At 51.4% G+C, this 13,815-nt stretch overlaps 7 protein-coding genes across 7 annotated transcripts; 4 read left to right on the top strand and 3 right to left on the bottom strand.

Moving 5' to 3' along the window:
- Window positions 1–514: 514 nt before the first annotated feature.
- On the top strand, window positions 515–1,707 carry VTN77DRAFT_9070 (uncharacterized protein; the record flags this gene model as incomplete). Its single annotated transcript, XM_069425638.1, has 2 exons — window positions 515–1,512; window positions 1,584–1,707. The coding sequence occupies 2 exons, from the start codon at window positions 515–517 to the stop codon at window positions 1,705–1,707; spliced, it is 1,122 nt and encodes a 373-aa protein (XP_069274207.1).
- Window positions 1,708–3,206: 1,499 nt separating this feature from the next.
- Window positions 3,207–4,507, top strand: VTN77DRAFT_9069 (uncharacterized protein; the record flags this gene model as incomplete). Its single annotated transcript, XM_069425636.1, has 4 exons — window positions 3,207–3,235; window positions 3,291–3,525; window positions 3,588–4,044; window positions 4,107–4,507. 4 exons carry the CDS (start codon window positions 3,207–3,209, stop codon window positions 4,505–4,507), a joined length of 1,122 nt encoding a protein of 373 aa, XP_069274206.1.
- A 664-nt stretch (window positions 4,508–5,171) lies between these two features.
- VTN77DRAFT_9068 (uncharacterized protein) lies at window positions 5,172–6,587 on the bottom strand (the record flags this gene model as incomplete). Its single annotated transcript, XM_069425635.1, has 2 exons — window positions 5,172–6,305; window positions 6,411–6,587. The coding sequence occupies 2 exons, from the start codon at window positions 6,585–6,587 to the stop codon at window positions 5,172–5,174; spliced, it is 1,311 nt and encodes a 436-aa protein (XP_069274205.1).
- Window positions 6,588–6,898: 311 nt separating this feature from the next.
- Window positions 6,899–7,792, top strand: VTN77DRAFT_9067 (uncharacterized protein; the record flags this gene model as incomplete). Its single annotated transcript, XM_069425634.1, has 1 exon — window positions 6,899–7,792. One exon carries the CDS (start codon window positions 6,899–6,901, stop codon window positions 7,790–7,792), a length of 894 nt encoding a protein of 297 aa, XP_069274204.1.
- A 593-nt stretch (window positions 7,793–8,385) lies between these two features.
- VTN77DRAFT_9066 (mitochondrial 37S ribosomal protein uS12m) lies at window positions 8,386–9,179 on the bottom strand (the record flags this gene model as incomplete). The annotated part of the gene is made up of 3 exons (XM_069425633.1): window positions 8,386–8,451; window positions 8,521–8,621; window positions 8,720–9,179. The coding sequence occupies 3 exons, from the start codon at window positions 9,177–9,179 to the stop codon at window positions 8,386–8,388; spliced, it is 627 nt and encodes a 208-aa protein (XP_069274203.1).
- Window positions 9,180–9,535: 356 nt separating this feature from the next.
- On the top strand, window positions 9,536–10,280 carry VTN77DRAFT_9065 (uncharacterized protein; the record flags this gene model as incomplete). Its single annotated transcript, XM_069425632.1, has 3 exons — window positions 9,536–9,538; window positions 9,700–10,141; window positions 10,213–10,280. 3 exons carry the CDS (start codon window positions 9,536–9,538, stop codon window positions 10,278–10,280), a joined length of 513 nt encoding a protein of 170 aa, XP_069274202.1.
- Window positions 10,281–12,685: 2,405 nt separating this feature from the next.
- VTN77DRAFT_9064 (uncharacterized protein) lies at window positions 12,686–13,519 on the bottom strand (the record flags this gene model as incomplete). The annotated part of the gene is made up of 3 exons (XM_069425631.1): window positions 12,686–12,843; window positions 12,894–12,977; window positions 13,039–13,519. The coding sequence occupies 3 exons, from the start codon at window positions 13,517–13,519 to the stop codon at window positions 12,686–12,688; spliced, it is 723 nt and encodes a 240-aa protein (XP_069274201.1).
- Window positions 13,520–13,815: the final 296 nt, after the last annotated feature.

Genomic DNA, 13,815 nt, shown 5'->3' with positions numbered 1-13,815 from the left:
GCCCTTGCAAGTCCTGCAGAATGTGAATCGGCCACCGCAATTCCCTCCGCAGCAAGGCCATGTTGCGGTCCCCCGCGGTCCACGGCAAGCGCAACAGCAGCCGCCGCCCATGCCGCCGCAGGGACTGCCCGTCATCACCAACCCCCAGCAGCTGATGAACCTCACCGAGGAGCAGCGGATGGCGTATCTGATGGAAGATGCCAAACGGGCGAAGCGGAATCACAAGATCTTCCTCCTTTCCCGCGGCAATGGCTTGATGACCCCACAAGATAAGAACTTCATCACTCGGATTCAGCTGCAGCAACTGGTGGCGGCGACGGGCAATATCAATGATCCGGATCCGGAGGCGTTGTTGTCGGAGGACTTCTACTACCAGGTTTACAGTCAGATCCGGGGCGCTCCACGGCAGCACCCTCGCCAGCCCCTTGGTCACTTTGCCCAGACCTACCTCTTCCAGACCGGGAACCGCACGGGAGGACATGGTCGACGGCAATACCAGAGTGCGGACAATCATATGCAGCGGATGCAGCAGCAAGTGCAGCGCGCCGTTGAGGCGGCGAAGCTGAAGCCCAAGAACAAGCAACTCATCATCGAAGGCAGTCTGGGCAAGATTTCCTTCAGTAACGCCAAGACCCCCAAACCCTTACTGAACATCAAGCGACCCGAAAGCTCGGATGGCCTCAAACCAGCCAAAAAGACGGCGGATCTCAGTCCTAGTGACCGCAAGTCTATCTTGAACAACATTGAGAACGTGTATGGAACCTTGATGAAGATGGAAGATCTAGAACGCACGATGCCCCCGCCCCCGGCGGAAGGCGATCACGAGGCGATCCAGCGACACATGGAGTGGAGGCAGAAGATGCAGTCGCTCAACCAGAAGCTGTGGCAAGATCTTAAGGTGATGGAACCCATTGTGCCGGGCTCCTCCGTCCCACACCCTTTTATCGCGTTCTTGTCTTATCCTAAGGGAAAGAAGGCGATCCCTCGCCTCTTCCGTCAGATCGACCAGGAGCAACGGGTGACCATCCTGACCATGATTGTTGTGCACCTCGATTCCATCGATGTGGTGCGAAAAGGACTGCTCCAGCCAGGCGAGACGCAGCCGCCGGTGGCTGTGCGGGAGGAGATCGATCTCTTCTCCCAAGCTGTCATGCCCAGTCTCCTCGGCTACGTGAACGAGGCGCCGTTCAACATCATCATCGGCCTGCTGGGACTGGTGCTGGCCCAGACTCAGGTCCAACTCGTTGCCAGGACCAAGATTGGCCTGGGCATCCTGACGATGCTGCTCAGCCGGGCTGAGATCGTCAAAGAGGCAGGCCAGGCAGACGAACGGGACTGGCAGCAATGGACGGAGAAATTCAACCTTCTGTTTGACACCCTCGAGCCCACGTTGGCCGATATCTTCCCGGGGACGATCAACACGGGCGATGACATGTATGTTTGGCAGTTCCTGGCTGCGGTGGGCATTGGAGCGAACCCGGAACAGCAGCAGCGTCTGGTCATTGCGGTCAAGTAAGTCATGCGCCCAAGAATTGTGTTTCATATTTTTATCTTGTCGTAATCTCTAACTTTTGTTCTCTTAGGGATCGGGTTATGGAAACAGTCGCCCACAGCAAGACGCTCCCGGCTGACATGGCAAGCCAGCGACTGGGCAATGTCAACCTCTTCATGCGTGCCATTGGCCTTGACGTGGAGCTCCTCGGTTAAGCAAAATTGTTTGTGGTGTCTTTACTGTGGGAGGAAATTATCTCCTCTATCGTCCGTGCTCTGTCGCTCCGGGCCTGAGAAGGGACACCCAGGCTCCTACCGGAGGAGCACGCTAGAACAAGGATCTTCGGCTGACTCGGATGGACAATTGGTCTTCTATACAATACGAGAGTAGCCTGTTGCCCTGAATGGCGGCAGGAGGGTGTGGAGGATGGGCCCTAGACGGGCAATATCTTCGACACATCCCAGCGTCGGGAGACGCCTCTGGAGACGAAATCATGATTATGAGTGGAATGGCGTAACAGCAGCTCATGTACAGTACTTTGCATGTACCTTCCCCATCATCTTACTGCTTGATATGTGCGCCGGGAGAATTCCTTCCTCTGGACAAGGCGAGGCGCTTTGTGCAATAGATTCAGATTTGTACAGACTGTTGCACAAGCTGATCTGGATAACTCGATAGTGAGGTTGATACCCTTGGATATGTAGGCCTTCCATTGTCAGCTTAACTGCTCTGCATAAGCCACGTACATCTTCCAGGCTTCATAGGAAGGAGCCTGAACCATGAGTTAACTCGGGCCCTGCGGACATTATTGGACACAGCGCAGGCTACTGTAAACCCCACCCATGCGGTCCCTGGTTCTCTGTGGTCTCGTGGAGCCGTGCGTATCTGTAGCAGGCTACTAAGTAGCAGCGTGCTGACTTGCCCAGTGCTGCCACTGCTCCAGCCTCCTGAGATGGTTCCATTACATTGGCGATCGCGAGGCTCCACCGCGCGCCGGACTGGGACTCAATCAGCCCTTGATGAGCTAACTCACGACCACGTTGCGGGTGAAACCCTGGACCGTCTTCCATCCATTAATTCGCAGGGGCCGTGCGGGTTGATTCAGATTGCGGTTCCACCTTGAGGGTCATTGTGGCCGGAGATGACGAGATGACGAGCATCTGATCCTGATCCGGCGAAGAAAATCCAGGAGTAATCATAATCCATCCGCAATAAGAATCCACAAGGATGGTTTGCCCTCATTTCGCCGTCCCGTGTCGCCTTGCACGCTGTCGGGTGATCGTCGTCGACTGCGCGCTGCTGGTGCCCGCGTTCTGCCGATCGTGATTATTGTTCGGGAGGGAAGAGGAATGCTCACCGTCTTTTTCAGTTGACAGGTTTTCTTCCTTTTCTTTTTCCTTGTTTCTCTCTCTGATTTTTTCTTTTTAATAGTATTTTCTTTTTTCTTTCTTTTCTGTCGACTTGTTGACTCCTGCAGTCCCCGCCATCGGCCCCTCTATTATCGCCTTAGCGTCAGCGCCGTTCCGTAGGTAATTTTCCCCTGACCAGCTAAGCATCCCCCGCTGCCCCGCCAGCTGTGTGAAATTCACCTTATTGCCCAGCTGGCTGTCTAGACACCAGCAGTCTCAAGTTTACGCCCCCGACAAGTCGTGCAGTCCAAGTCCACCCATTGTGGTGATTTCTGTACATTCTGTCTTCATATCACACTGCAACCATGTCGGCCGGATCAGTTCTCGTCACCGGGTAAGCATTGTCACGTCGCCCGCGCGTCCACCAATGCAACTGACAGCACGTCTAGAGGAACGGGTTACATCGGGTCCTTCACGGCCCTGGCCCTGCTCGAAGCGGGCTACAAAGTCGTCATTGCCGACAACCTGTACAATTCCTCCGCAGAGGTGCTCAATCGCATCGAATTGATCTGCGGGAAGAGGCCAGAGTTCCTCCAGGTCGATATCACCGACGAAGCGGCCATCGACAAGGTGTTTGATGCGCACCCGGACATTGACAGCGTCATTCACTTTGCCGCCCTCAAGGTATGCCAATTGCGCCAGTATACGTATATGTTATGTTATATTCTGTGCTAAAAGACGTCTAGGCTGTCGGCGAGTCGGGCGAAAGACCGCTCGATTACTACCATGTCAACGTCTATGGCTCGATCAACCTGCTCCGCTCCATGATCCGTCACAATGTCACCAACATTGTCTTCTCCAGCTCTGCCACCGTCTACGGTGACGCGACGCGCTTCCCGAACATGATTCCCATTCCGGAGGAGTGTCCTCTGGGCCCGACGAACCCCTACGGAAACACCAAGTTCGCCGTTGAGACGGCCATCACGGACGTGATCAACGCGCAGCGCAACAACGCCATCAAGGCTGGAAAGCCCGAGGAGGCCGAGAAGTGGAACGCTGCCCTGCTGCGTTACTTCAACCCTGCGGGCGCCCACCCCAGCGGGATCATGGGTGAAGATCCTCAGGGTGTCCCCTACAACCTGCTGCCCTTGCTGGCGCAGGTCGCGACTGGAAAGAGAGAGAAGCTCCTCGTTTTCGGCGATGGTGAGCCTAACCCCGCATATCTAGCTTTCCACATATCTAGCGTTGAGGCTAACCGTGTCTAGACTACGCCTCTCGTGACGGCACTGCTATCCGCGACTACATCCACATCCTAGACCTGGCCAACGGCCACCTGCTAGCACTCAACTACCTGCGCGCTCACAAGCCCGGCGTCCGCGCCTGGAACCTAGGCACCGGCCGCGGCAGCACGGTCTACGAGATGATCAAAGCCTTCTCGGCGGCAGTAGGCCGCGACCTGCCCTACGAAGTCGCGCCCCGCCGCGCAGGCGACGTGCTGGATCTGACGTCGAACCCTTCGCGCGCGAACAAGGAGCTGGGCTGGAAGGCCGAGCGGACGCTGGAACAGGCGTGTGAGGACCTCTGGCGCTGGACGCGACACAACCCGCAAGGGTACCGACAGCAGCCGCCGGCCGAGCTGCTGGAGGCGTTGAAGAAGGAGAACTAAACTAGACAGGCGATTAAAATAAAATCATGATATCCAAGTTGATATTCCACGAATGATGGAAGAAGAGGCCAGGCCACGCCAAGGACTCGGTTCGGTTCGGTCATTGCAAATAAATGGCAATGAAAGAGCGAGCGCGCGTCCTGCTCTGCTCGAGTGAGTCCGATCTATGAATAACGATAGCGGCTGGCTGGGATTGCCTGTCACAGTGTCACCATTTTCTTTTCTTTTTCTTTCTTTCTTTCTATCTTTTTTTCTTTTTAAAAAATTTATTACCCTTTTTCTTCTCTTGCTTTTTTTTTATTCTGTAGATGTACTGTACATACATACACACAAACAAAAAGTACAAAAAAGAAAAAGATAGTGATAGTCTTGTTAGGTATAGATAGAGCTTCTACTCAATTCAATTCCATTCAATTGAATTCAAAGCCGTTCGTCCAGTCAGTCCAGTTCAGAAGCTTACTAGTATTTATTGGTTATCTATCTATCTGTGTCTGTTTGCTCATGCGGAAGTTACTGTATCTGTTCTGTTCAGGTTGGTATCTTCTATTCATGCTATGGTATAGAATGCTATGCTATGGTATATGATAAATATAGATATCTAACACAATCAGAAGAGAAGTACAAAATACAAGATGCAGATGCAGATGCAGATGCAGACGCGTTCTCATTTATTCGCCTTTCGACTCCTCCTCGAACCCGGCGTTTGCGATTTCGCCGCGCTTGAACTGGCAGAGTTATCACTGTTATTATTACTGTCCTTGGTGGCAGCCTGCTCCTTCTCCTTCTCCTTCTTAGCTTGAGCCCGCCTCACAGCAGCCTCTTTCTCCTTGGTCTGGATCTGCTTCTCGCTGAATTCCCAGAGCTCCTTGGCCACTTTCTCGTCCTTGACTTCGTCGCGCAGAAAATCTATCTCGCGGCACTCCTTGATCAGGCAGCCTCCAGTGTTGCTCCCCCGACCGAATCGCGCGTCCATGGCTGCGTACAGGAAACTCTGCGCGCCTTGCTGTGGGGATTTGAGGATTAGCCACCAGAGCGGCCAGGTTAGCAGGTAGAGCAGCAGCCCCCAGAGAGTGCCCCCCGTGAGCCAGCGTCGCATTCCTGGCGTGCGGCTGAATCCCGGGTCGACGATCAGCACCTTCGCGTTCATGGGCTGGTCCTGTGGTTTATTGGAAGACAGGTGCTTCTGGAAGGCTTGGGCGAAGACCATGAGAGCGAGCTTGGTCATGCCGTACATAGTCGACTTGTCCTTCTTTTCCTTCTTTTTCGTCTGCTTGCTGCTGCTCCCAGCCTGTGGTTTTGGTTTCGCAGGCTTGTCCTCCTTCGCGGCCGTCCCCTCCGTCTGGTTGAAATCCATCTTCGCCCCAATATAGCTCGAGCAAGTGCTGAAGATGACGCGCACGTCCCGATCCGGCGGTTGCGCCCTCAGCGCCGGGCTGAGGATACTCAGGAGGTGGAAGTTGGCCAGATAGTTGACCTGCCATTCCTCATCCAGGCCGTCCTCCGTTATCCGTCGGGGGCTCCGCGCCGGCGTCAGCGTGTTGGCGCACAGGATGATCATGTCCAGCCGTCGGGGCGGGACATTGTCGACCCATTTCGTCGCAAAGGTCCGCACCGAGTGCAGCGAGGTCAAGTCGACTTGTTCCGCGTAGATCAGCTGATTGTTGGTCGACTTCCGCAAGTCCTGGATGTAGTCGACCAGGAAGACGTCGGAGGGGGCGTGCTGCGTCAGGAGGATGATCTGGGCACCGCGCGAGGCCAGTTCATATACGATGGAAGCTCCGATGCCTGATGTTCCGCCCTGTATTTACATTCTTAGCAATTGATCCAACCCCTTTTCTATTCAGAATTCGAACAAGAAAATAAATCAAAAAATTAACAAAAAAAGTTTCAGGGAGATGACTACCGTAACCATAACCACTTTGGAGTGCATCACCCGATCGGATCGGTTGCGGGCACCGCCAAAGTAGAACTTGAGCAAGGCCACGACGGCCAGACATGCTAGCGTCTTGAGAACCGGATATGCATAGGGGATGGACGAGAGGCCCTCGGTGGCTGCCTGCACAATTAAAGGAATGGGCATGTTGTTCGTTGCCCTGCCTGTCACCTAGGATGTCAGGATTAATTGGTAGTGTCGGCGAAAGCTGTAACGCGGCCGGAAGATTACTCCAGCGTAGGTTAGCGGCTGATCTCCCGCCGCCGCCACGCGAGCTGACGTGCAGAAGAACCAGAAGAACCACAGAGCTTGTATTTTATTCTGTCTACTCCGTACTTTCTTTCTTGTCAAATCTGAGTTGTCTCCGTGTCTCAAACAATACCTATATCCTGATCGTCAGACAGGACAAGCAGAGACATGACATAGCAGACCCCACTTGATCTAACTTCTACTCCACCATGCCCAACCGCTACAACGACGACGAAGACTACTTCCTCCCGCTCGAAGACCAGCGAGTGTTTGGCGCCGGCATCAAGAGGAAACGCGTGCCCTTCGTCCGTCCTTCAGACCATGCCACTCTCAGCACGACGACAGAGCAGTCTACAACAACCACCGCGCGTCAGACAAGCGAGCCCGCCCCCAGCGTCGCAGATCGATATCTTTCCATCGTGCTGCCCAAGCAGAGGAGCGCACAGCTGCTGGAGAAGAGACGGAAGATAGACGGGCAGGATGATAGCGAAACCGCCTCAGCTCCTCCGTCCTTGGGACCGTCGCCCGCTCCGCTTGAGGAGGGAGAATCCTTGAACAATACGAAAAGAATAAATCATCATGAGGAGACTGTCGTTGTCTCTCAGAAAATTTGCGACGTGTGCAACCTCCCTCTAACAGAGACCACTACCTCCTCCTCTTCATCTTCAACCGTCATCACCGATGGCGACAGACCAAAACCACCGCCCACCCCACACGAAGCCTCCATCGCGCACCAAGTCTGCCTCGAGCACTCCCATCCCCCATCCCATCTCGACCGCACCCGGCACGGCCTCCGCTACCTCGCCTCCTACGGATGGGACCCAGACAGTCGCCTCGGCCTCGGCGCCCCAGGCCGCGAGGGGATCCGCGAGCCCATCAAGCCGAAAGTGAAACACGACACTGTCGGACTGGGCATGGAGATCGATCCTGAGGCCCTCGCGCAGAAGCAGAAGGTGAAGCAGCAGCAGCAGGAGGCGAGGAAGAAGCTGAATGCGAAGCAAGTCCGGCTTAGAGAGATGGAGGCGAAGAAGAAGGGAGAGAAGCTGCATGAGATGTTTTACAGAAGTGAGGATGTGCAGCGGTATTTGGGGGGTGGTATATAGAATATATCTAATCAGGTAATCTCGCTGGAGATTTTTTTTTCGTTGGGTTAGGCTGCTAGAGGTCTCATTCCTGTACAGGATGGCGTTATTGGATGTGGTTGGATTGGATTGGATCGGATCGGGTTGGAGGTTTATTTGTTTCGGGTTCGACTTGTCCATGATAATGATACCCCTGGGGAGCATGAAAGCATGAACTTTGAGTTTTGAATTGTTTGGTGTATTACTTCATGGTATACCCTCTCTCTGTCTTCTCTTTTTCTCTACATATAAAGTGAGTTGGAGAGACATGATAGTGATACAGGCACAATCACTATCACTATATTATAAAAAAATTATAGAAAAAAAACTCAACTTCCGTCTTGCGCACTGTCACATTGATTGTAGAAACAAATTCTGTCATACGGCAGATAAAGTAATAATGTCGTTGGTATTATACATGACATGGTGAATAGAATAGTACACAGCATATCGATCTTGCTCAGAGATCGATCCGTCCATCCATCTAACTATCTATTCATGAATGACCAGTGACCCACCATTCAAGCCTCTTATCCCTTTCGTTTCATTCTAGAATGGAGTTGAATTCTGCCTCATTAATCCTGCTTGGGCTTCTTCGTTCCGTACTTGGAACGACTGGTCAATCGGTTCGCGACACCACCCTATGAGCAAATAATAATTGATTAGCGAGAAGGAGCTAAAGAGGAGAGAGAGATAGAAACAGAACGCACCAGATCCAATGCTCCTCGAACAAGGTGGTACTTCACACCAGGACAATCCTGACATCGGCCACCGCGGACAAGAACGACACTGTGCTGTTGAACGTTGTGGCCTAATCCCAATCAAAGAAACGCACTTGTTAGTGCCGAAATCTAACACGCAAAGAATAACCCTCCCCAAAGCTTTTGATTTTAAAGGCCGGGTACGCACCTTCACCAGGAATATAAGCCGTCACCACTCTCCCACTGCTCAATCGGACCCTGGCAGTCTTGCGCTCTCCCGAGTTGGGCTTCTTCGGCTTCGTGATACCCGTCTTCAGGCAAACGCCCTTCATTTCGGGCCGGTTGGCCAGCGCGGGAGACCGTCGTCGACGAGCCTTTTGGGGCTTGCGGCATCCCCGTCGGACCTGGTTGTAGGTTGCTTGGGCACGCGGCGTGCTCGAGAATTGGCGGGTTCTGGCGGCTGTTGCAATTGCAGATGTAATCAGGGAAGGGGTCGCCGTCGTGGGACGAAGGATAGGAGTGAATCGCGTAGGTAGCGAACGAGAGGATGGCTTCGAGGAGAAGAATCGGGAGAGGAAGGATGAGGATGGACGCTGCTGCTGCTGTCGGACCATTGTCCGCAGAGCAGCAGCTGGACGGAAGGTCCGGGAACACAGAGCCGCTGACATGATTGCTATCAGAGCGGCAGACGAAGAAGATGGACGTTCTTGTTGGATGACAAGCAATCGATATGATCTACTTCCGACTATCTGAATTTCCCCGATGGTTGCATGACACGTGATTTAGGGTTATGTCAGCGTGGACTGCGCAAGAGGTGCCTCGAGCCCGCCGGACAAGCTTGATGCGGGTGCGGCTGCCTGAGCGGAGCATCGTCATCAGTAGCATACTACCTTATCTTCATATCATATCATACCCTCTCCAGCAACAAGGCAGGTTTCATCTCAGCGTATTTCAGACTGAGAGGAGCCTCTGATACAGCTGAGTGAATTTGGAATCCAGTTCAACGAAACACAAACACATCACGATGGTATGGATGTTCTGATATCACTATCTCCATATCCTTCCCAGGAAAGATATATATGATATGGATTCATATAATATATGGCCATTATTCTTAGAATAATTGCAAGAGAAAAGAAAGCAAAAAAGACAAGAGAATTCCTGGATACTTACTGACCACCGAACTAGTCTCTCCGCATCGCACCTCCTACCAACCACCCTACCCAAACCAACAACATCACCAGCCGTCAGCACTCTGCGGTCGCTGCCCCCTACTCCAGCAAAGGCGCGCCCTCCGCGCCCGGTCTCCCAGACACTCTCCGAAACAACATCACCCTTCCGGCGCCTGTCGGTCCCCCCTCAGCAGCATCGACGCCAGCACCCGTATCGACACACCCGCTCGAGGCGCGCCTGCTGGCCTGGCGAGCCACGCAAGATGCGCTGAAGATGGAGATGCTGCGCCGGGTGTACGGCATGGCGGAGCCCATCCGGCGCGGGATGGAGCTGAAAATCGTGCGCGACGGCCACTTCACGCCGATGGTGTTGGGGGGGCCGCAGGGGAATATCCACGAGGATATCCTCGCGTTGGGAGGACGAGATACGGAGATTAGTTGGGAGGATGTGTTTAAGGGTGCGTCTGACGAAATAAGAACATCTTTTTCCTTGAAGACATCGTGCCACTGACTGAATACTTGTGTCCAGGCGACGAATTCCGAGAACCACCGAGCTTCCACGATGAGATGGAGAAGCGATTGAGGATGGATTGGTAGAGGCAGTAGAGGAGAAAAGAAAAGACGGAGTAAACGTGATGTGGACCACAATTCCTTGACGCTTGCATGCTATTTTTCTTATGTTCTTATCTCGTCGATCCGTTCTATGCTTAATTGATTGATTAATTGATTGATAGACCTGGATGACATGACTGAACTTGATGTACCATACAGATCAGATCAGCAGATCATAAATCTACAACACGACTGCTCTGTTGTTTAATCTAAGAGCTGGGTTCTTCTCCCTCCAATCAGTTCACATATAGTCAAAATTCCTTTCCTGTTCTGCTACAGAGATCTTCCAACTTGGACCCAACTATGTAGACCTCAATACAGTGCTGTGCAATTCCCTTCGCTTGGCGCCTGGACGACCATCTGCCCCCCTCTTAACAAAGAACTGGCGTCATCAAAATATGGGACGGTTAAACGAAACAGGCCTCTGAACCATGTTCATGTCATGTCACGTCATGTCTGCCTGTGAACGACATCAAGTGGGATCTTCTGCACTGCCTTACTTACGCTCAACCTCGACCTTCTTCTTCTTGCCCAAGTGCATGTCGAATCCGTAGCACACTTGAAATGAATGATAGCCTGCATTATTCGGAAATCTTCGCGGAGGTACTTACTTAAGTAGCAAAAAAACTCTCTCTCCTTATTCAACGGCGGTGAAAATGCTTCTAATGCGTCCGGACTCCTTCGATCTTACAGTAAAGGAAACAAACAAAAGGAAAAAAAAGAAAACCTCGTTTTGCCTGCCCCTGGGGAATGAATGAATCCTTTTTGCTAGGCTAGATTAGATTAGATTAGATCCCTCCAACCGAGTTGATTTTACCTAGTAGTAGACAACATACCTAACCAGTGGATTGATTGAATTCTCCTGATTAGATTAGATTAGATTAGGACGAATTACCTACTGTATACAATACAATCCAGGAGGAGAGGGCAGGCAGCCCTTTTTTTTGGTAGGTAGGTAGGTAGTTTGATAATATCATAAATCCTCTCTGGTGCAGAAACAAAAACCGAAAAACCTAACCTAACAGGCAATCAAGCATGTATACCTGAAATAGTAAACAAATTCATAACCTAAGAAACTACGTACAATACATAGTTAGAACCCAGGTATTGGTCACACGAGGCACTCACTCACTCACTCACTCACTCTGTGTATGTGTGAAGGAGTAAGAACTTTCTGGTGTAATTCTTTAGTATTTACCTAGGTAGTATTATGAATATGTTTTTTTTTTGCTTTAGATAGTATCTTCCTGTCCGACAGATGGGCTCTTGGATCATAATAAATAGCCCACGCATGCAATCACACACGATTTCTAATTGCAGATTAGACATGACGAAGAAAGAGCAGCAAAACTACCTAGGTAGGTAGGTAATGGTAATTGAGGGCAACTCTGCCAAATAGGATTTAGGTTAGATTATGTGCACTAGTAGTGTTTTTTTTTTCCAAAAAAAAATCATGGTTTACTATAGTTCTCTACGGGGATATTTCGTTATCTATCAAGAATATAACCTATGAGGGGTTACTAACATACCTACCTCGGTAGCTAGCTATAAAAAGCGCAGGAAGTGTGCTCTGCGTACATACGTACGTACTGTACATACATACATACCTGTGTGTTAGGGAGAAAGGACGAAGAATTATTAGCTACCTAGGTACTAGTTAAGTAAAGGAGTTTCACTCACTAAATTTAGAGCAGATAGAGTAGAGACGTAGAAGCAGACAGGTTGAAATAGAACAGGACCGTGTATTATGTCCATGTACATACATTAATTGCGTGATGTATGTAAAAGTCAATAAAAATAAACGCTGAACCACGAGCACAGGCAAAGGGGGAAAAAAAAGTCAGTCAGACAGACAAAGGAAAATAAAACATAAAATACATAGACAGTAGACAGACAGACAGCAGACGATGAATACAAGCCGAGAGACGAGGGGGAAGTCTGAAAGGCCACAGTCACATACACATAAGTCAAGTCAAATCAAATCGAGTCAAATCAAATCAAATCCTAACGCCGATATCCACACGTAGGTCGGTTCCCCCACAAAAATCAAAGAAGCAAAGATGAACAGGATGAACAAGACAGAATTAAAAAGCGACAAAATTACGCAAGATGCTCTGCTCTGCTCTGCTCTGCTGTCCCAGACAAGATCAACCGATCAACCGAGGACTCGTCATAAGCAATGGTCGACCATGTGCAATTAAAAACAAAGCAACATAGAAGGCGACAAGGAGATAAATCGTGGAGAAAATACCGGCACAATTGGAGAAATGGGGGTATCGCGCAGCGAAGAAGTCTCGAGTGAACTCGAACACGAACGCGAACAACGAACACGAATACAATCAGGGAAATAAATCACCACAGGACGAAACGTAAAGCCTAACAAGCCTAACTCATAGAATGATACAGCGACAGTGGGGGCTTCTCTCCGTCGTATCTCGGTCCCGGCCCTGATACGCTTTGCCCCCCTTGGCATCTTCCTCGTCGACGACTTCTTGCGGTTTCACCGTCATGTGAATGACGTTGGGAGCGTCGTGGTTGAATTTAGATTCTATAAAGAACATCAGAAATTGCCCGTATACAACACAACTGGCAACATACCTGACAACGGAGATTTGTCGTCAAGCAACTTTCCGAACGAAATCAGTCGGATCAAGCTAGGGGACGATGGCCGGGGTTCCCACTCTACAAAGAGTCAGCATCATCTGGATTAGGGCATGTCCTGCCCCCAAAAGAAAGCTCTTGCCTGATCGCCATTCCCTCCAGATCAGCTCCTTAAGAGTATATACACTCATGGCGAACGGGTCGTAGTTCTCCACATTGACTCCCCGCTTCCGCAGATACTTGCCATCGATCTTGAAAGGATATCTGGCACCGGTGGTCAGGAGCAAGGTAATCACCAGCGATGGTCCCGAATCCTCGGCTTCCTTGACGGCGGCTTTGAATTGATCCGACGATTCGCCTGTAGCAGTTGTCTCTGGGCCAGCACTTGTTTTCGTGACAGATGTCTCCGTCGTCGGCGCTGCCGCTGTTATCGTTGGACCTGCAGGCTGCACGGATTCCTCCGCAGCCGCAGAAGAACTCTCATTTACAACCGTCGCGGACTTCTCAGGGGAGGCTGTCGCAGTCGTTTCTTTTTCAGGCGATGGAGTGGCTTCACCCGTTGAGGTCTCTGTCTGGCGAGTCTCCGCTGGGACCGAGTCCGGGACGTTATCGATGGAAGCCATCCCGGGAATTCAGCCGCAATGGGAGCAATTGAATGGGCTGCGAATGTCGCAACGAGTGCCTAGACGAGGAAAGACAATAAAAGACCGAAATGGTGGAAGTGGTGGAAGAGTCGGTCTGGGGAGTCACGGGTACGTTAAGTTGGGACGGAACGGAGACCAGGCCGGGGCAGCCGTCAGGGAGACGAACGAGAGGAGCAATGCTAACAATCTAACAATGCCCGCGCCCGACTCATCCAGAAGCTCAAACGAGACGATAGTGTGGACTGGCACACGAACCTTTTTATTTTATTTGTTTA

The sequence above is a fragment of the Rasamsonia byssochlamydoides genome (genome assembly GCF_041956645.1).
Source record: "Rasamsonia byssochlamydoides strain NRRL 3658 unplaced genomic scaffold VTN77scaffold_81, whole genome shotgun sequence".
NCBI classification, from domain to species: domain Eukaryota; kingdom Fungi; phylum Ascomycota; class Eurotiomycetes; order Eurotiales; family Trichocomaceae; genus Rasamsonia; species Rasamsonia byssochlamydoides.
This window is presented reverse-complemented; position numbering and strand designations above follow the sequence as displayed.